Genomic DNA, 21,166 nt, shown 5'->3' with positions numbered 1-21,166 from the left:
AAAAGAATAAGCACGCATTTATCCTGGCTTCCTGCAACATGGCCCATGCTGCGGATGTTCCACCGATGGAGTGCAAAAGGCTAGTACGGAAGGAAGGGCGCAAAGGGCGGTTGGCCATAGGCGCAGATGCAAATGCGCGCCACAATGCGTGGGGAGGAGCAGATACGAACGAGAGAGGCGAATCTCTATTTTGTTACATCCTGCAAACCAATTTGCAGGTAGCCAATAGGGGAAATGTCCCTACATACATTGGTGCAACATCCAGCAATGTTCTGGATATTACACTGAGCTCCGAGCGTGATATATCAAGGTATGATTGGATGGTTCTTAATAGACCATCCTTCTCAGACCATGCGTATATCAGCTTCAGCATCCCCCTAAAGAGGGTAGAGAAGGGAGGAACCTTTAGAAACCCAAGGTCAACGAACTGGACTAAATTCCAGAAACATGTAGAAACAAAACTGGGACAACCCAAAGAGGTTGCTAATGTACAGGAACTGGAGGAGTCGAATGAATTCCTAACATGGACGCTTATGACTGCGTATAACAAAGCTTGCCCACTAAGAAGATTCAGAGGAAAAGCAAAGCCGCCATTGTGGAGCAATGAGTTTAAGTGGTACATTCCCGGCCATGTTACAAGTCTCAAGTAGGACGGTCGTGGAATGGCTTAAAATAATATTCGATGGGTGCATAAGAATGAATCATGTACCGCACTCTTGGAGAACTGCTCGTGTAGCTTTTCTACCAAAGGCGGGGAAGATCGGTCACGTGTATCCCAAAGACTATAGACCCATTAGCTTAACATCATTTCTGCTCAAAACCTTTGAGAGGCTGATAGATGTGTACATTAAGTCCAACGTGGAATGAAAGCTGCTCTCCACAACACAGCATGCGTACACCAAAGACAAGTCGGTAGACACCGCATTGCATAGGGTGGTAATAAGCATAGAGAAATCCCTGGAATATAAGGAGTATGTTCCAGGAGTCTTCTTGGATATTACCGGGGCTTTCAATAATGTTAATGTGTAATTACATTAAAGTACATCCTGCCTTAATCAGATGGATCGGCTGCATGTTAAATTACAGAAAGATTACATCACAATGGGGATTGTACGAGGCCACGAAATCAGTGGGCATTGGCACGCCACAGGGAGGGGTGCTATCACCTCTGCTGTGGGCGCTGGTCATCAACCAACTGCTCGGGCAATTCGATGAGAGACCCGTAAAATTTACGGCTTACGCAGATGACGTTGCAATGTCATAAGCGGAAAGTGCCTTCCAACGATTAGTTCTTTGATAGATCGAGCGCTTCGGGATATTCATACCTGGGCATCTAATGTCGGGTTGAAAGTCAATGCGGAGAAGACGGATATGGTCTTGTTTACAAATAGGTACAAGGTCCAAATTGGATCAGGCCTTAGTTAGGAGGGGTGACTTTACAGGAGAAACCTTGTACAAAATATCTAGGAATCATCCTAGACAGTAAGCTGTCATGGAAGCTGAACGTGGAGCAGAGGGTCAAGAAGGCCTCAACGGCACTCTATGCATGTAAGAGAATGCTGGGGTGTACGTGGGGCCTATCGCCCTCTCTTTCTCAATGGGTTTTTACAACGATTGTAAGCCCTATTCTAAACTACGGAGTTTTTGTTTGGTGGAAAGCCACACAAAAAACAACATACCTCAAAAAATTAGAGGGGGTATGCAGACTATCGATGCTTAGCATTACGGGAGCCCTGAAAACAACCCCGATGGCTGCACTGTATGCCATTCTGCACATTCCACCTGTAGACCTGGTAGCAAAGAACAAAGCATTAACGACCGCAACCAGGCTCGGTGCTTCGGGGCAGCTTGAGCGCCGACCATATGACCATAGTAGTATATAGTAGTCATCAACCACAAGACGAACAGACTACCTGATTCCCTATCTGCGCTTCGAGGGAGATCTTAAGGCCAGAATAGAGGTGGGCGGTTGGCGCAAGGGTGCACAAATGGTGGACGAGGCGATACATGTGTACACCGATGGTTCCAAAGTAGTGGAAGGAGTAGGGTCTGCGGTATACTGCGCTGATCCGGAAATAAGCAGATCATCCAGGCTGCCGGATTACTGTAGCATTTTCCAAGCGGAAATAGAAGCCGTAACGAAAACAGTAGAAACCCTGGAAGAAAATAGCCGAAACTGCAATTGTGTTAACTTTTATATTGAGAGTCAAGCAGCAATTAAGGCAATAATCTCGCATAGCACAGCATCTAAATGCGTGTTAGAGTGTAAGCAGTCCCTGTAGAGAATCGGGACAGGGAAAAGCATATATCTATATTTGGTCTCGGGGCATATGGGAATAGATGGGAATGAAAAAGCGGGCGAACTAGCTAAAAAGGGCGCATCCCTTGAAGCTTGCTCCGTAGACGTCCCAATTAGATTGGGCGAGATTAAGCGAAGGTGAGAGGTGCACATGATCGACCAAGTGGGAAAGGCGTGGGTTCAAGCGCGGGGCTGTAAAGTGTTGAAGATTATGTGTAGATCTTACAACCTTAGACTAACAAAGTTGCTTCTATCATTAAAAAGAGAAGACTGTATACTCATGACGGGTATTCTGACTGGACACTGCCTTCTAGCGTCACATGCCTTTAAGCTAGGCTTGGTCATTGATAGCAGATGTAGGAAGTGCGGATTGGAGGAGGAAACGATCGAGCACGTTCTGTGCTCGTGCCCTGCACTTGCCAGGCTAAGACTCCAGCTATTAGGAGTGATACAGCTGTCAGATCTAGAAGCAGCGAGTGGCTTAAGTCCTAGGAAGCTTCTAGTATTTGCCAAGAGGACGGAGTTATTTTATAACATAGGTCCTGGTTTTTGATAGGGTTTTTCAGTTTGGTCGTTAAAACAAACTTCTGGTAACACTACGGACTCAATCAGTCTATGTGAGGTCCTCATGGACTGGCCAGTTCAACCTAACCTAACCTAATGTATATGTTATCAAAATGATTGTCCGCTATATTAAAATCTGACATAAATATTTGCAAAGAAACATTTAACAGTAACTTAAATATTAGATTTTAAAAATTTGACGCAGAATTAAAAAAATTTCAATTTTATATGTTATATTTTTTGTTAAAGGCAAATTTTTACCAGGTACCGTTGTCTAATTTTTAGCTGTGCTTAACCCTCAAACCAGCAAACTTTAAATAATGATCGGAAACGGTTGGGAATTTTTTTCTAGCTTAATTAGGACATAACAAACTTAATTCCGTCAACAAAAAGTCAATATGTTGTTTCGTTTGTCTGCCAGGTGAGAAATAAGAAACAGTGCCTCCAGGCACTCTTGTCGGTTAGAGCAAACAAATTAACACTTACAATTTTTAGTAAGGAACAATGTTTTTATTGAAATAAGTTTTAATAAACAATGAATAATAACACAAATAGATTATTTCTTTGTATGATATTCCCCGAAACAATTTTTCGTGACGGAGCAGCATAAATGTAAATTACGTACTTCGCAGACACATTGAATTTGGGAGTTTTTACAAAGTTTACACCATTTTTTACCACCTTTTTTCTCAAGCCATTTCGGAAGATGTGTATTACCGTTGAAGCGAACATCACAAACAGGATATGCAGCTTTTCTGCCTACACTCAGAGAATCAGGTAAAGTAGTTGGTTGGCTTGTTGAAGATGGACGACCCGCCGAACGCTTTTGATTGTAGCTCACAAGAGCAGCAGCGATTTGTTCTCTGAATTCAGGCAGCTGTAAAATCTTTTCTCCTTCGTCAGAAATATACTGGAGTCATTTATCTTCTCTATATTTATTCGCTTATAAAGAAGGTAAGCGTTCGTTGCAGCCATATCAATAAAATGATAAAAATGGCAAGCCATTACTTCACGTGTCTTGGCTCTCACATGATATCGTCCCATCAAACCATCCATTAAGTCGACGCCTCCCACATGGCTGTTGTATTCCCTAATAATTGTGGGCAATCGACATCAATGTTTTGCTTCTTCTTCCTGTCATATCGTTTGCTCATTCGGATTGCTTCGATCGAATGGCTCAACTCATACATAAGTCAAAGCCAGCCTGACCGCTTTATTGTCCTTCCACAGAACAGTACTAATATCGATTCCATATGTAGAGCCCACGTACTCTGTTGAAAACCCACGCTCTTCCTTTGCTATACCACTGTCCGGTGGCAATTTGCAATTTGAGATGCGATTCACTCGAATTGTGCCAAGACCAAATATGCCACGAGCTCGCAAAGAAACCAACAGAGGTAACGACGTATAGAAATTGTCGAAGTAAATTATATGGTACATGAAGTAATTCACAGTTTGGGATAACCGAACTACAACATTTGCTGAGCTGCCTAGATCGGGACAATTTTGTAGAATAATATTGTCTCCTGCGCTATTGTAGACTTCAAACCTATATGCGTAACCATACGAATGGCATACTACGAACAATTTGACACCCCACTTGTGGGGCTTGTTTGGAATATATTGTCTTAGATGGTGTTTCATTTTCGTTGAGCACATTTGCTCATCGACATTAATCAAGAAAAGAAATAAAACCTGATAATTTCTGCGAGTTGACAAATTGCAGCAGCTTACCAAAGTCGACCATGTTTTGGGATTGAGTCGAAGCGTTCGTTGAGAGAAATTACGTATCCGAAATAACGGGTCATAACTTGGTTGCCCTTTTTTTACCCTTTCTTCCTCATCTCGGAATGATAAGAATCTTTTTATAGCTTCAAATCATTTCAATGGCATTGTTTTGCGAATGGGTTCGAAAGGGTTCTTTCCCCAATAGCTTACTAAATTCGGGTATCGATATATTGACATATATAAATGAATTCCGATGTATTGACATATTTCATCGGCATTCACATTGAATTTTGAGTTAATGTCCCCACTAAGAGGACACCGGTTAGTCTCCTGAATGATCATATCAATTATTTCTTTAGAAAAAAATAGAGAAATAATTGGCAGGGAGTTGAAAGCTCTTTTATGTTGTCAGGTAAACGTGTGCATCCACGGAATGCGACCTCATTTACATGAAGTTTAAGAGCTGTATTGCGCCACATCAACTTGCTAAACTCAGCGGAATCTTTGGAAATTGATTTAATGTCTGATAAAATAAATATAAAGCAAGATCGCCATGAGCAAAGATGGGGGAGATATACTTACTTCCAACAAAACCACCATTGGTTGGCACTACGGCTGGACCGGTGCCCTCGGGTCTTGGTAACGGCGAACGAGCTCTCTTTCCTTGAATTGGAATTGACGTCAATGCCGTGTAGGTTGCTGTAATCGCATCTGTTGATGGAATGTCACCTTCATCGGTAGTAGCAGTATCTCTGACTGTAGATGTTGTAAGTGAGTAATTGGCTACCTCGTTGAAAAAATTTGCACTCGTATCCATACCTCGAAGGCATTGGATATCAAGTGTTCGTCCTCTGGACTTATTTCCTCTGGCTCGTGGTTCAGAGAACCAGAGTCTATTCCACTGTATGAATCTTCTTCATCACTTGTCACTACCCATTCCATGATTTCATGGATTTCTTCGTCCGATAACTTCCAAAATTTTACACGCGACATCGTACAGCGGTTTAAAAAGAGTATATTTGTATTCACTTTATGAAAACAAGTTATGAAATAAAAGTAAAACCGACTATATAGAGAACTTTTTAATAAAATCAATGTGTAGAAAAGTTCGCGCTGAACGACAACAGTGCCCTAAGGCACCCTTTAGTTTTTGCACTGCCGGGCAGAAAATTCCACTTATTTTAAAACTTTAGATATTAAATCAGCAAGTTAATGAGCACAGCTTAACGGAAAAAAATTATCAAGCTCCGCGCACTTCTCAAAAATAAAAAGTTTTGATATTGAAAATAATAAATTTCTTTATCCAAAAAAACGATCGTTTTCTCCACCTGTTCGCACAAAACTGAGTATAGAAGACAAACCGTCCACCCGATTTTATTTTAATTTGAGAAAGAAATTTCACTAGAAATATGGGGGAGAGAGTTAAGTTCATTTTCTTAAGAAAAAATATTTTTTTCACGCGGAAGTCTTGATATTTGTTATGCATGCCCTGAGGCAGTCTTACTGGTTAGACGGTTAAATAAATATTTTCCCGAGTTCAAGTGACTGTTATTAATTGTTGAATTATGTCTACGTTGAAAGTTTCATGAGTTAAGATATTATAAATCTTATATTTGAATCTACACTGTCTCCACTTTTTTCACGTTTTTATACCATTCATGATAATGAATTGGTATATTTAGGTTGTCTCGAATCTCAAGATTGTAAGTCCTTAAAAAAGACGCGATAGACCCATCAATAAATATACCGAAATGATCAGGATGACGAGCTGAGTTCATTTAGTCATGTCTGTCCGTCCGCCCGTTTGTCTGTCTGTTTGAACGGAAACCAGTCCCCCAATTTTTGAGATATCTCGATGAAATTTGGTGAGCTGGTATATTTGGGTGACCAATTTATCATTTGTCGGAACTGACCAGATCGGACCATATATGCTATATCCCCCATACCACCGATTTTTCCAATAATAGGGGTGTTTGTCATTTATTTATCTTTTCAACTGCTAGAAGACTGAAGCTTCACATGATGTGTAAATATAAGGCATATCGTTAGCTTAATGTGAAAATGTGCTAAGTCGACTTTTACGAATTTTACAGGAGACGAAAAAACTGAATAATTTTTGAAATACCCTTCTTTTTTCAAAACTGTGAATGAGGATGCCTTAATTGCAATGCGCTTGAGTGTAGAAGCTTTGAAAAAATAAATAAAAATCATGTATGCAAAGCCAGCAGCTATTTTATGACTTAGCACAATTTCCGCACTCAAAACAAATTTTTTCTCCTGACTTAGCACTTTTTACTCAATATGTTTTCCCATCACTCCCCCCCTTTAATGATTGAAATATAACACTAAAACTATATGTTTCAAGAAAATTACTATTTTTTTGTCAAACTATATCTAACTGTTCTGATCTGGACTCTTTTGGCGGATGGTGCGCAGACAATAATTATACTCTGTTGAGCAGAGCTCACAGAGTATATTAACTTTGATTGGATAACGGTTGGTTGTACAGGTATAAAGGAATCGAGATAGATATAGACTTCCATATATCAAAATAATCAGGATCGACAAAAAATTTGATTGAGCCATGTCCGTCCGTCCGTCCGTCCGTTAACACGATAACTTGAGTAAATTTAAAATGAACAATATCGGACTATAACCACGCCCACTTTTTGATATCGAAAATTTCGAAAAACCGAAAAAGTGCGATAATTCATTACCAAATACAGATAAAGCGACGAAACTTGGTAAATGAGTTGAATTTATGACGCAGAATAGAAAATTAGTAAAATTTTGGACAATGGGCGTGGCACCGCCCACTTTTAAAAGAAGGTAATTTAAAATTTTGCAAGCTTTAATTTGTCAGTCGTTGAAGATATCATGATGAAATTTGGCAGGGACGTTACTCCTATTACTATATGTACGCCTAATAAAAATTAGCAAAATCAGAGAAGGACCACGCCCACTTTTAAAAAAAAAATTTTTTTTAAGTAAAATTTTAACAAAAAATTTAATATATTTACAGCATATAAGTAAATTATGTCAAAATTCAACTCCAGTAATGATATGGTGCAACAAAATACAAAAATAAAAGAAAATTTCAAAATGGGCGTGGCTCCGCCCTTTTTCATTTAATTTGTCTAGGATACTTTTAACGCCATAAGTCGAACTAAAATTAACCAATCCTTTTGAAATTTGGTAGGGGCATAGATTTTATGATGTTAACTGTTTTCTGTGAAAACGGGCGAAATCGGTTGATGCCACACCCAGTTTTTATACACAGTCGTTCGTCTGTCCTTCCGCATGGCCGTTAACACGATAACTTGAGCAAAAATCGACATATCTTTACTGAACTTGGTCCACGTACTTATCTGAACTCACTTTATCTTGGTATGAAAAATGAACGAAATCCGACAATGACCACGCCCACTTTTTCGATATCGAAAATTACGAAAAATGAAAAAAATGCCATAATTCTATACCAAATACGAAAAAGGGATGAAACATGGTGAGGTAATTGGATTGGTTTATTGACACGAAATATAACTTTAGAAAAAACTTTATAAAATGGTTGTGACACCTACCATATTAAGTAAAAGAAAATGAAAAAGTTCTGCAGGGCGAAATAAAAAAAACTTAAAATCTTGACAGGTATTACATATATAAATAAATTAGCGGTATCCAACAGATTATGGTCTGGGTCACCCTGGTCCACATTTTGGTCGATATCTGGAAAACGCCTTCACATATACAACTACCACCACTCCCTTTTAAAACTCTCATTAATACCTTTAATTTGATACCCATATCGTACAAATACATTCCAGAGTCACCCCTGGTCCACCTTTATGGCGATATCTCGAAAAGGCGTCTACCTATAGAACTAAGCCCCACGCCCTTTTAAAATACTCATTAACACCTTTCATTTGATACCCATATCGTACAAACATATTCTAAAGTCACCCCTGGTCCACCTATATGGCGATATCTCGAAAAGGCGAACACCTATAGAACGAAGGCCCACTCTCTTTTAAAAATACCCATTAACACCTTTCATTTGATACCCATATCGTACAAACAAGGTCTAGAGTCACCCCTGGTCCACCTTTATTGCGATACCTCGAAAAGGCCCCCTCCCTTTTAAAATACTCATTAACACCTTTCGTTTGATACCCATATTGCACAAACGAGCTCCAGAGTCACCCCTGGTCCACCTTTATGGCGGTATCTCGACACGGCGTCCACCTATGGAACTAAGGATTACTCCCTTTTAAAATACTCATTAACACCTTTCTTTTGATACCCATATTGTACAAACAAATTCTAGGGTCACCCCTGCTCCACCTTTATGGCGATATCTCGAAACGGCGTCCACCTATGGAACTAAGGATTACTCCCTATTAAAATACTCATTAACACCTTTCTTTTGATACCCATATTGTACAAACAAATTCTAGTGTCACCCCTGGTCCACCTTTATGGCGATATTTCGAAAATGCGACCACCTATACAACAACCACCACTCCCTTTTAAACCCCTAATTAATACCTTTAATTTGATACCAATATCATACAAACACATTCTAGAGTCACCCCTGGTCCACCTTTATGGCGATATTTTGAGACGGCGTCCACCTATAGAACTAAGGCCCACTCCCTTTTAAAATACTCATTAACACCTTTCGTTTGATGCTCATATTGTACAAACAAATTCTAGGGTCACCCCTGGTCCACCTTTATAGCGATGTCTCGAAACGGCGTCCACCTATGGAACTAAGGATTACTCCCTTTTAAAATACTCATTAACACCTTTCTTTTGATACCCATATTGTACAAACAAATTCTAGGGTCACCCCTGGTCCACCTTTAAGCCGTTATCTCGAAACGGCGTCCACCTATGGTACTAAGGATTACTCGCTTTTAAAATACTCATTAACACCTTTCATTTGATACCCATATCGTACAAACGCATTCTAGAGTCACCCCTGGTCCACCTTTATGGCGATATCTCGAAAAGGGGACCACCTATACAACAACCACCACTCCGTTTTAAAACCCTCATTAATACCTTTAATTTGATACCCATATCGTACAAACTCATTCTAGAGTCACCCCTGGTCCATCTTTATGGCGATATTTTGAAACGGCGTCCACCTATAGAACTAAGGCCCACTCCCTTTTAAAATACTCATTAACACCATTCGTATGATGCCCATATTGTACAGACAAATTCAGGGTCACCCCTGGTCCACCTTTGTGGCGATATCTCAAAACGGCGTCCACCTATGGAACTAAGGATTAATCCCTTTTAAAATACTCATTAACACCTTTCTTTTGATACCCATATTGTACAAACAAATTCTAGGGTCACCCCTGGTCCACCTTTATGGCGATATCTCGAAACGGCGTCCACCTATGGAACTAAGGATTACTCCCTTTTATAATACTCATTAACACCTTTCGTTTGATACCCATATCGTACAAACGCATTCTAGAGTCAACCCTGATCCACCTTTATGGCTATATCTCTAAATGGCGTCCACCTATAGAACTATGGCCCACTCCCTCATAAAATACTCTTTAATGACTTTCATTTGATAAACCCTCACTAGGGTAGGCACCTTGTCGTTGGTGTGAGGGCTTAGCCGAACTCCATAGCGCCCGACTATGAGGCGGAGCTGTTTAGAACTGACATCTACGCCGTTTCGCCTCATACGAGGGCGGCGGGATGTCGGTGACCAAGAACTGCCAACCCCCTAATCCAGGGTGTTATGCGGACCGTGCCTATTGGACGATTTGCAGCCAGGGGATAAATTCGGCTGTATTCGAACGGAGCATTCCCGATACCGGGCCACCTCGGGAAGTATTAATGGCCTTACCACAGTAAGGGGCGCTGCTGTGGCGTACGGTTCTTTGCCCGTATATAATACTGGACCGCTGAGCCCGCCTTGTCGGGCAGGTGGTCGTACGACCAAGATGAACGACTCATTACCTGACTGTAATAAAGGCGATGTAAAGAGGAGCACTGAGTCGCAATCCAAGGACGACAAATACGAATTAAGCGATGCGTCGGACTCGGGAAGCGAGAGTAGTGCTGATTCAATGAACTCCGTGTTGGAGAAGCCCACAAATGAAAATGGAGTAGAAGAGTGGAGAAGGGTACGGAGCAGAGGAAGTAAAAGAGACCTCTCGCAGTACCGTGCAACACTAAGAATTGTACAACGCTTGGGAGCATTGGTCGACCCAACAGAAGTGGAGATCGAGCGCTTGGAATGGGCCCATGAAGCGGTAGAAGTAGGTCGAAGGCAGTTCAAAAGGTTTGCTGCGAGAAACCCTCGGTTCTGCAACCGGTACGAGGAGGAAGAAGCCTCGAATGGCAGAATGAAGAGGCAACGTTCGGCGGAAGGCGACAAGTCTGATTTCAAGAGGCAGAAAGGATCCTAGAGCCGCGAGGCATGGCAATCGCATAGACAAGACAAGTAGGCCCAAAGCTGTAAGACAGATGGGCTCCAATAGCGATGTAGCAACTTCCTCGAAAGCTGCGAGTCAGAGGAAAGTTCCAATTAAGGAAGTAGGAAATAAGCCAAAGGGAGATAACGCTAGGACTACGGCTTTCTCGGAGGCGCTAAAGGGAGTTAACGCTAAGACTCCGGCTTTCTCGGAGGTGCCAAAGGGAGATAACACTAAGACTCCTGCTTTTCCCGAGAAGATGAATGATGTGGCAAAGCAGTCACTGACTGTGGCGCTGGTTGATCGTAGCAGTCCTTTCGGACAAATGACTACAGAAAGGTGGAGATCTGTGGAAAGGGAGCTTATTAGCTTAATGCTTAAGATGATGCGGGAACAACCAAGTAAGCCCCTTCCAACCTTGGATTCGGGGGGATGGTATAATGGTGTGAAGATGATAGCGTACGACAACATCGCGAGCTTGCGGTGGCTGGAGGAAGTGGTTCCAAACCTCCAAAGGCAAGGCACGAACGCGCGTTTTGAGGTGGTGGATAAAGCGCAAATCCCCACGGTACCAAAAATTAAGGTATGGATACCATGCGTGATGAAGTCGGAGGATACACTGCGACTTCTGAAGAATCAGAATCCGAACATACCGACACAGGATTGGAAGGTACTTACTATATCTCGGCCTACCGAGGATGGTCAGTTCTACATCTTCCAAATAAACAAGCAGGCGGAGGATATTTTGTACACGCAGCTTGGTAAAATGTCCTTTGGCACTGGCAAAATTTACATGCTACTCAGGAAAAGAAGTCCCGAGGATAAAAACCCTAACACGCTAGAGGTGGGCGAAGTCGAAAAGGACCTCAAAAGCCTAAGGGAAAAAAGATAGGTGGAGTTCCCCGACGTCACCACGAACGTGCTAGAAGAGGACCAACCGCTAAATGGTGCTGTGACTCGCACAGAGGAACACCCTGCACAACAGTCACGAGAGGCTGAAGGGGGCCTCGAATACTCTAAACCAAAAGTTCAAGGGGAGGACGACGACGTCAAGACGAAGGTGCTGGAGGGGGACAAACAGCCCAATGGTGCTGCGAGTCCTACAGATAAACCTCCAACACAGTAAAGTGGCGTCGAGCGAACTCCTCCTAACCCTTGAGGAGGGTTCGTTTGACGTGGCGCTGATCCAGGAGCCGTGGCTCTCATCGGGAGGAAAGGTTTCTGGACTTAACGCGCGCGGGTTTTGGCGTTTACTACGCGCAAACGGAAGGACGGGTGCGAGCTGTAGTAATGGTAAGGAAACAGCTGCATTCATATATGCTGCCTAATTACACCACTGAGGGTCTCGTAGCGGTGGCCGTTGAGCAAAAGAATAAGCAGGCATTTATCCTGGCGTCCTGCTACATGGCCCAAGCTGCGGAGGTCCCACCGATGGAGTGCAAAAGGCTAGTACAGGAGGAAGGGCGCAAAGGGCGGTTGGTCATAGGCGCAGATGCAAATGCGCACTACAATGCGTGGGGAAGAGCAGATACGAACGAGAGAGGCGAATCTCTGTTTTGTTACATCCTGCAAACCAATTTGCAGATAGCCAACAGGGGAAATGTCCCTACATACATTGGTCCAACATCCAGCAATGTTCTGGATATTACATTGAGCTCCGAGCGTGATATATCAAGGTATGATTGGATGGTTCTTGATAGACCATCCTTCTCCGACCATGCGTATATCAGCTTCAACATCCCCCTAAAGAGGGTAGAGAAGGTAGGAACCTTTAGAAACCCTAGGTCAACGAACTGGACTAAATTCCAGAAACATGTAGAAACAAAACTGGGACAACCCAAAGAGATTGCTAATGTAGAGGAACTGGAGGAGTCGAATGAATTCCTAACAAGTTGACTGCGTATAACAAAGCTTGCCCTCTAAGAAGATTCAGAGGAAAAGCAAAGCCGCCATGGTGGAGCAATGAGCTTAGTCTTCTAAGAAGACAGGTAAAAGAAATGTTTAAGCTCGCAAAGACCGCGGAAATCGAAGCGTGTCGGGACGAGTACAGAGATCTACTGAGGATCTACAAGCGCGAAATTACCAGGGCGAAGAGAAACTCATGGAAAAGTTTCTGTACGGACATAGAGTGCTCCAGCTTAACAGCACGGTTGAAAAAAGTCCTAGCAAAGGGAAACATAGTCCAAGGACTAATAAAGAAAGAGAACGGGGAATGGTCAGGTAATAGTGAGGAATCCCTTGAGGTGCTTCTCGATACACATTTCCTATCGGGAGACGGTTTAGAGGAGCCAGCAGACATCAATCACACTTCGATCGCGGAGCTAGTAGTGCCGGGCTTGTGACCGATACCAAGATCGAGTGGGCAGTGAAGACGTTTTCTAAGTTTAAATCGCCGGGCCCAGATGGTATATTCCCGGCCATGCTACAAGTCTCAAGTAGGGCGGTCGTGGAATGGCTTCAAATAATATTCGATGGGTGCATACGACTGAATCATGTACCGCACTCTTGGAGAACTGCTCGTATAGCTTTTCTACCAAAGGCGGGGAAGATCGGTCACATGTATTCCAAAGACTATAGACCCATTAGCTTAACATCATTTCTGCTCAAAACCTTTGAGAGGCTGACAGATGTGTACATAAAGTCCAACGTGGATGAAAAGCTGCTCTCCACAACACAGCATGTGTACACCAAAGGCAAGTCGGTAGACACCGCATTGCATAGGGTGGTAATAAGCATAGAGAAATCCCTGGAATATAAGGAGTATGCTCTAGGAGTCTTCTTGGACATTGCCGGCGCTTTCAATAATGTTGCAAAATGGGCGATTATGGATGGTCTTAATTACATTAAAGTACATCCTGCCTTAATCAGATGGATCGGCTGCATGTTAAATTGCAGAAAGATTACATCAAAATGGGGATTGTACGAGGCCACAAAATCAGTGGACAGGTGCACGCCGAAGGGAGGGGTGCTATCACCTCTGCTGTGGACGTTGGTCAACAACCAACTGCTCAGGCAATTCGATGAGGGACCCGTAAAACAATTGTCATAAGTGGAAAGTGCCTTCCAACGATTAGTTCTTTGATGGATCGGGCGCTTCGCGATATTCATACCTGGGCATCTAATGTCGGGTTGAAAGTCAATGCGGAGAAGACGGATATGGTCTTGTTTACAAAGAAGTACAAGGTCCCAAATTGGACCAGGCCTAAGTTAGGAAGGGTGTCCTTACAAGAAAAACCTTGCACAAAATATTTGGGAATCATCCTAGACAGTAAGCTGTCATGGAAGCTCAACGTGGAGGAGAGGGTCAAGAAGGCCTCAACGGCACTCTATGCGGCATGGGGTGTACGTGGGGCCTATCGCCCTCGCTTTCTAGTTGGGGTTTTACAGCGATTGTAAGCCCTATTCTATAATATGGAGTTCTTGTTTGGTGGAAAGCCACACAAAAAACAACATACCTCAAAAAATGAGAGGGGGTATGCAGACTATCGATGCTTAGCATAACGGGAGCCCTGAAAACAACCCCGATGGCTGCACTGTATGCTATTTTGTACATCCCACCTGTAGACCTGGTAGCAAAGAACAAAGAGTTAACGACCGCAACCAGGCTCGGTGCTTCGGGGCAGCTTGAGCGCCGACCATATGGCCATAGTAGTATAGCGTCATCAATCACAAGACGAACAGACTACATGATTCCCTATCTGCGCTTCGAGGGAGATCTTAAGGCCACAATAGAGGTGGACGATTGGCGCAAGGGTGCGGAAATGGCGGACGAGGCGATACATGTGTACACCGATGGTTCCAAAGTAGTGGAAGGAGTATGGTCTGCGGTATACTGTGCTGAGCTGGAAATAAGCAGATCCTACAGCTGCCGCATTACTGTAGCGTTTTCCAAGCGGAAATATTAGCCGTAACCAAAGCGGTAGAAACCCTGGAAGAGAATAGCTTAAGCTGCAACCGTGTTAACTTTTATATTGACAGTCAAGCAGCAATTAAGGCAATAATCTCGCATAGCACAGCATCTAAATGCGTGTTAGAGTGTAAGCAGTCTCTGGAGAGAATCGGGACAGGGAGAAGAATACATCTATATTGGGTCCCAGGGCATATGGCGATAGATGGGAATGAAAAAGCGGACGAACTAGCTAAAAAGGGCGCATCCCTTGAAGCTTGCTCCGTAGATGTCCCAATTAGATTGGGCGAGATTAAGAGAAGGCGAGAGGTGCACATGATCGACCAAGCGGGGAAGGCGTGGGTTCAAGCGCGGGGCTGTAAAGTGTCGAAGATTATGTGTAGGTCTTGCAACCTTAGACTAACACAGTTGCTTCTATCATTAAAAAGAGAGGACTGGAGACTCATGACGGGTATTCTGACTGGACACTGCCTTCTGGCGTCACATGCCTTTAAACTAGGCTTGGTCAGTGAGCAGATGTAGGAAGTGCGGGTTGGAGGAGGAAACGATCGAGCACGTTCTGTGCTCGTGCCCTGCACTTGCCAGGCTAAGACTCCAGCTATTAGGAGTGATACAGCTGTCTGATCTGGAAGCAACAAGTGGCTTAAGTCCAAGGAAGCTTCTGGTATTTGCCAATAGGACGGAGTTATTTTATAACATAGGTCCTGGTTTTTGATAGGGTTTTTCAGTTTGGTCGTTAAAACAAATTTCTGGTAACACTACGGACTCAATCAGTCTATGTGAGGTCCTCATGGACCGGCCAGTTCAACCTACCTACCTTCAATTGATACACATGTCATACAAACACATTCCAGGGTTTTCCTCGGTTCATTTTCCTACATGGTTATTTTCCCTTATGGTGTCACCATAGCTCTCAACTGAGTACGTAATGTTCGGTTACACCCGAACTTAACCTTCCTTACTTGTTCTAGTTAAATTTATTAAAGCAAAATGGAAACACTTAGTGTTACATTTAAAAGACTAAACTTCTAAAATAAATTGTAAAACTTCACAAAAGGACGATATGGCGGTAAACATCGCAAAATTCGATCAGCTGTTTTAATTTTAGCAAAGAAGTGAGTTGCCATACCTTTTAAAATTTTAATTTGCAAAGTTGCCACATAAAAGTTTAGTTCACTTTACTGAACGAACTAGCGAACTAGTTCAATTAATAGATCTAGTTCTTTCGTGCTTTAGTTCAATAGATCCCCAAACCTAGTACATATGTATGTGAAATAATCTCTCAGCTTCAAGCTATGGAATATTCTCGTTGTCTTGTACATTAGTGAGGCTGCTTGCTGTTTTTGTTGTTGTGCTTATTTACTTACAGCAGAATGATGCTAATATTCGCAAGATAACTGTTCTATTCTTTCTTGACCGATTAAAACTTTTTAGTTAAGGTGAAAAGTTAAAAACTATCCAAAGTATCCGTAATCGATAGAAAATAAAAATCTCGCTTGTTGCGCAGCCAAATACCCATATACTGTGAATTGCCGATATATATGCATTTATGACAAAATATTGCAAACTATCCCATAGTACGCTATTGAGCTATGTATAAATAAACCAATATAGATTATACTTTAGTCAGTCTGAATTTGCTTGAACAGCAGCAACATGAAATTGTTGATAGCTTTGTCGCTCCTACTGTGCATCGCCGCAGCGCTTCAAAATCGGGGACTTAGAAATACACAACGTGAACGCTTTGGGTCAGTTGTGCAAAAGGTAGCTGTAAGTCCACGTATAGCAAATGGTCAAACGGCTGCTGCTAATGAATTTCCTTATCAAGCTGGTTTGGTGTTATCTGATGGTGAAGTTTTTCGCTTTTGTGGTGGATCTCTAATAAGCAATGAATGGGTGCTGACGGCTGCTCATTGTACTTTAACGTAAGTTTTGAATTATATGTGCTGTATGTTTTAAGGTGTGAAACAATTGGCGAAAAGAAAAATTACGTACACATATTACACACATTACATACGCAATCAGATCTAGTTAATCCTTTCAATTTCAGTGCTATTAGTGCGACCGTATACTTAGGCAGCATCACTCGCTTAGATCCCATTATTCGCCTGGCGGTGGACAAATGTGACATTAAAGTTCATCCCGAATTCGATATGGAAACTATTATAAATGATATAGCTTTGATCAAGATACCAGCTGTAACATATTCAGCTGCCATTCGGCCGGTGTCCCTACCAAAATGTGCTTTATGCTGTCGCACTTACGTTGCTAAAACTGTAGTGGCTTCTGGATGGGGTCGTATCTCTGATATACACCCAGCGCTTTCACCTGTTTTACAACTTGCAAATTTTAAAGTTATCTCGAACGAAGCATGTGCTCAAGTATATGGTTCATCTAGTATCGATACCGGAAAAATTTGTACTTCCACTGTCAATCGTATTGGAATTTGTGATGGTGATTCTGGTGGCCCATTAGTGTTGGCATCTTCAAAGCTTCAAATTGGTATTATGTCTTTTACTTCACACAGAGGATGTGAAAGGGATGAATTAGCTGCACATACTCGAGTCACTTCCTACTTGGATTGGATTCAAGAAAATACGGGGCTTAGGCTCAATAAACAAAAGTGCTTGTGTTTCTAAAAAATATTCATATCAAAATTATTAATTATAAGTATAAATTATAAAAAATAACTAATCTCACAGGGTTGAGTCATCATGTCACCCTTGCACATATAACTGGCTTCTTGCGATAGCTTCTAAAATAACTTGGCCACTTGGCCTTAACATAATGCGGACGTCGCTTAGAACGGCTTACATTTTAATGGCATCATTCATACTTTAAATGAAAAGTATGTGTCCCAACGTATTTGTTCATACCGTGAATCAATGCAAGCCTGGATCACTAAAGAACTAAAGTCTTTGCATAACAAAAAGTCATGTTACTTCAAATCGTTTAAGAAGACTGGTTTACATTCGGATTACGTTCGTTATGCTAAACTGCGTCATAAGTATTTTGAATTATTAAAAAGTGATATAAAGCTTATTTCTGTAAAATGAGATGTACAATGACAAAGTCAATGGTAAGGGGCATTCCATGGAAAATCGTTAATTTTCGCCGATTTTCGAACTGCTCCCCTTATTAATTTTCACTGCTAATATATTTTAAATGTGTACTTAAATGGAAGAACTTAAAATTAGTATTTTTTTAAATTAAAAACAAAAATGGTATAGCAAATTGAATTGAAAAATCAATAATTTTCAAAAACTCCTTAGCAACCTTTTTTCATATTAATTCGTTGAAAAAATTAACACTTTATTTCTGTACATGGACTAAGCCTGTACCTGGAATATGTATGTGAAAATAAATAAACTGCAGTAAATTTCCAGAAGAGAATTTAAGAATAGTTTCTCTTCTAATTTACGTCGTGCTCCTTTTAGTTTTGCAAATAAGTGGGACGGGACCTACAGATGAAGTTTCACTGAGAAATTTTTTATAACTGAAATACATTCTAAATCACTGCCGAGGGACGACTCCGCTTAGAAAAAGTTTTCTAATTAAGAAAACTTGTTTCTGTATTTTTGAAGTTGCTTAGCCCGGGGCTTGAGCCCAGGATTTTGGGGGAGGTGGAGCACACTTCGATATATAGTGTAGAGGAAATCGAAATTTGAAAAGTGCACATGTTCCGTAAAAACAATTTATTTTTAAACATTTATAATTTTTTTTTCGAATAAACGTTTTTAAATTTTGTTTGTTATTTTAACAAACCTTGACACAACTACTACCAAATATGTTTGCTTTAGTTTTTTGTTAATATTAATAAATTCGCTGAAGTTTTCACCTGACTTATATATACAAATATTTCAAGAAAAGTTTTCTATTTTTATTTGCACATTTACCAGGCAATTCTAATGCACTAAGAACTTTGTCTGAAAAATTTATAATTTTTCTTTGGTTAAGACCTAAAAATGAAAAAATGTGTACGATTTGTCCCGTACCAACCGTGGAATGCTCCAGTAGCCATTATTATGAAGAGCGAATTTAGTATTATCAACATCGCTAGGTGCTCAACGCTGCCTCTATTTAAGAAGACGTAGATTACTTCCCTATAGAATCTGAGCACTCCCTAAACATTAGTTGCCAGATCGTCATTTTCGTTCTGGCGTTTTGACCTGGGTTTGAAACCTTCCATCTTTTGCCGAATTTTGGGTAATATTTTACATTTTTTCCTATACGCTGTGCCGTATTTTTCGTTCGTGTGAATGCCATGCAACTTTTTTGGATTTTTAAATGTTTAAACTTTGAGTTGGATATGAAAATATTTCGGGAAATAGCGAAGTCGGTGAGCCTCCCTCCTTGTCTAGGGCAATTGTCTTTTGAAAAGTAAAGACCGTTATAAATAATATCACAACATCTTCAACGGTTTTTGAAGAAGATGCAAAGATTTTCGAGTGACCTTAGTACGCGTCAACCCGACTTTTTCAGGATAGACAAATATAGTTTTTAAGTCAACCTTATGAAGTTGATCATATAAAATTTTAGCAGTGTAGCCTTATAAATGTCGGAAATGTCTCGTAAAATTTTGAATTATCACAGAATTATATTTTCTTTTATTAGTCACGGTCAAAAAAAGTAGTGTGTTGAATTTCATTACAATACATTTCTTTAAATGACAGTTATTGAAAAAAAAAATGTGTGATGATGACACCTTGGACAAATAGGCTGACGAATAGACCAATGAATGGACAATCAATGCCAACATAAACTTTTTTTCTGTTGAGACTACCGATTTTTCCGGTTGACTTAAGTAGTCGGTAGTGGCTACCGAACAAATCGGGTTTTTTTTCCAAAGCTCGAACTCTAGTGATGTTTCTGCTGTTGCTGAAAAAATTTAAATGACAAATGGTCGCAAAAAAAAACAAGTAAGGGAGGCTAAGTTCGGGTGTAACCGAACATTACATACTCAGCTGAGAGCTTTGGAGACAAAATAAGGGAAAATCACCACGTAGGAAAATGAACCCAGGGTAACCCTGGAATGTGTTTGTACGACATGGGTATGAAATGGAAGGTATTAAAAAGTATTTTAAAAGGGAGTGGGCCATAGTTCTACAGGTGGACGCCATTTCGGGATATCGCCATAAGGGTGGACCAGGGGTGACTCTAGAATGTGTTTGTACGATATGGGTATCAGACTAAACGTATTAAAGAGGGTTTAAAGGTTAGTTGTGTATGTGAAGGCGTTTTCGATATATCGACCAAAATGTGGACCAGGGTGACCCGACATCATCTGTCGGGTACCGCTTATTTATTTATATATTGTTACGAATATTAGCAAAACTAAGGAGTGCTGCCATCTCCAGGCCGATGCTAAGCAGTGACGTGAGTTCACATCAATAATTCAATCATTATGTATCTACATAGACGAATCAATAATTGCGTCTACACATATGTACACATTCCGACGAGCAACATTTACATACAAGGCAGCGAGAGATGAGATGTCACACACAGATGAATTTACTTATACGCTTATGTGTGTGCGGGAGACTGTAAACTACAAACTCACATACATCTGAGAGACGCTGAAAAGTAGAAAATTGTAAACAAGTAGAAACTATATAACAACTATAAACACTTGAAATAGTTGGTAAGTTCTGGAAATAGAAGAGCCTAGATGTATGCAGCGTAAACTATAAAAGCGGCACAAGCGAGTGAAAAAGAGTTCAGTTTGATTTGAGTTTTCAAGCAGTTGCGATTAAGACGATATCTAGCGAGCAATAGCAGTATTATTTTGAATAGTAGAGTTTCATTGAGCTATCAATCAGCGTGGTTATTAAGCAAGCTATTCGTTGCACAGTTTGAGTGTATTGTGAAGTACTTTAATAAAGGCCATTTTGCATTATTACAAATTGGAGTTATTTATTCAACAGTTTAGTGATTCGAACTTAGCAGAGGATTGCAAATAAGAGGATTTGCAGCAAATTCGTTACAATTGGTGTCAGAAGAGGAATTGTTGAATAAATTGCAGAGGACAACAAGGACATGGCAAAGTTCAGTGAATTAAAGATCCAGCAACTAAAGAAGGAGTTGGAGAGCCGTGCATTGAATACAAGCGGCGTTAAACACGAACTTCAGGCACGGCTAAGAGAGGCAATGGAAGCAGAAGGAATTGATGTGGAAGAGTATGTCTTTCATCTTGATGGCGAGGAGACAACAAAAATTGAA

General features: G+C 41.2%; 1 protein-coding gene across 1 annotated transcript; it reads left to right on the top strand.

Annotated features, from left to right (window-relative positions):
- Positions 1–16,600: 16,600 nt before the first annotated feature.
- LOC137252719 (collagenase-like) lies at positions 16,601–18,254 on the top strand. Its single transcript, XM_067788777.1, has 2 exons — positions 16,601–16,869; positions 16,995–18,254. Exons 1-2 carry the CDS (start codon positions 16,601–16,603, stop codon positions 17,581–17,583), a joined length of 858 nt encoding a protein of 285 aa, XP_067644878.1. The 3' UTR covers positions 17,584–18,254.
- Positions 18,255–21,166: the final 2,912 nt, after the last annotated feature.

The sequence above is a fragment of the Eurosta solidaginis genome, chromosome 5, assembly GCF_040869045.1.
Source record: "Eurosta solidaginis isolate ZX-2024a chromosome 5, ASM4086904v1, whole genome shotgun sequence".
NCBI lineage: Eukaryota > Metazoa > Arthropoda > Insecta > Diptera > Tephritidae > Eurosta > Eurosta solidaginis.
This window is presented reverse-complemented; position numbering and strand designations above follow the sequence as displayed.

Bases quoted from the DNA above. Each gene is read 5' to 3' on its own strand.
- LOC137252719 (XM_067788777.1), top strand. From the start codon at position 16,601: ATGAAATTGTTGATAGCTTTGTCGCTCCTACTGTGCATCGCCGCAGCG. The intron at 16,870-16,994 runs GTAAGTTTTGAA...TTTCAATTTCAG, and splicing joins GCTGCTCATTGTACTTTAAC to TGCTATTAGTGCGACCGTAT.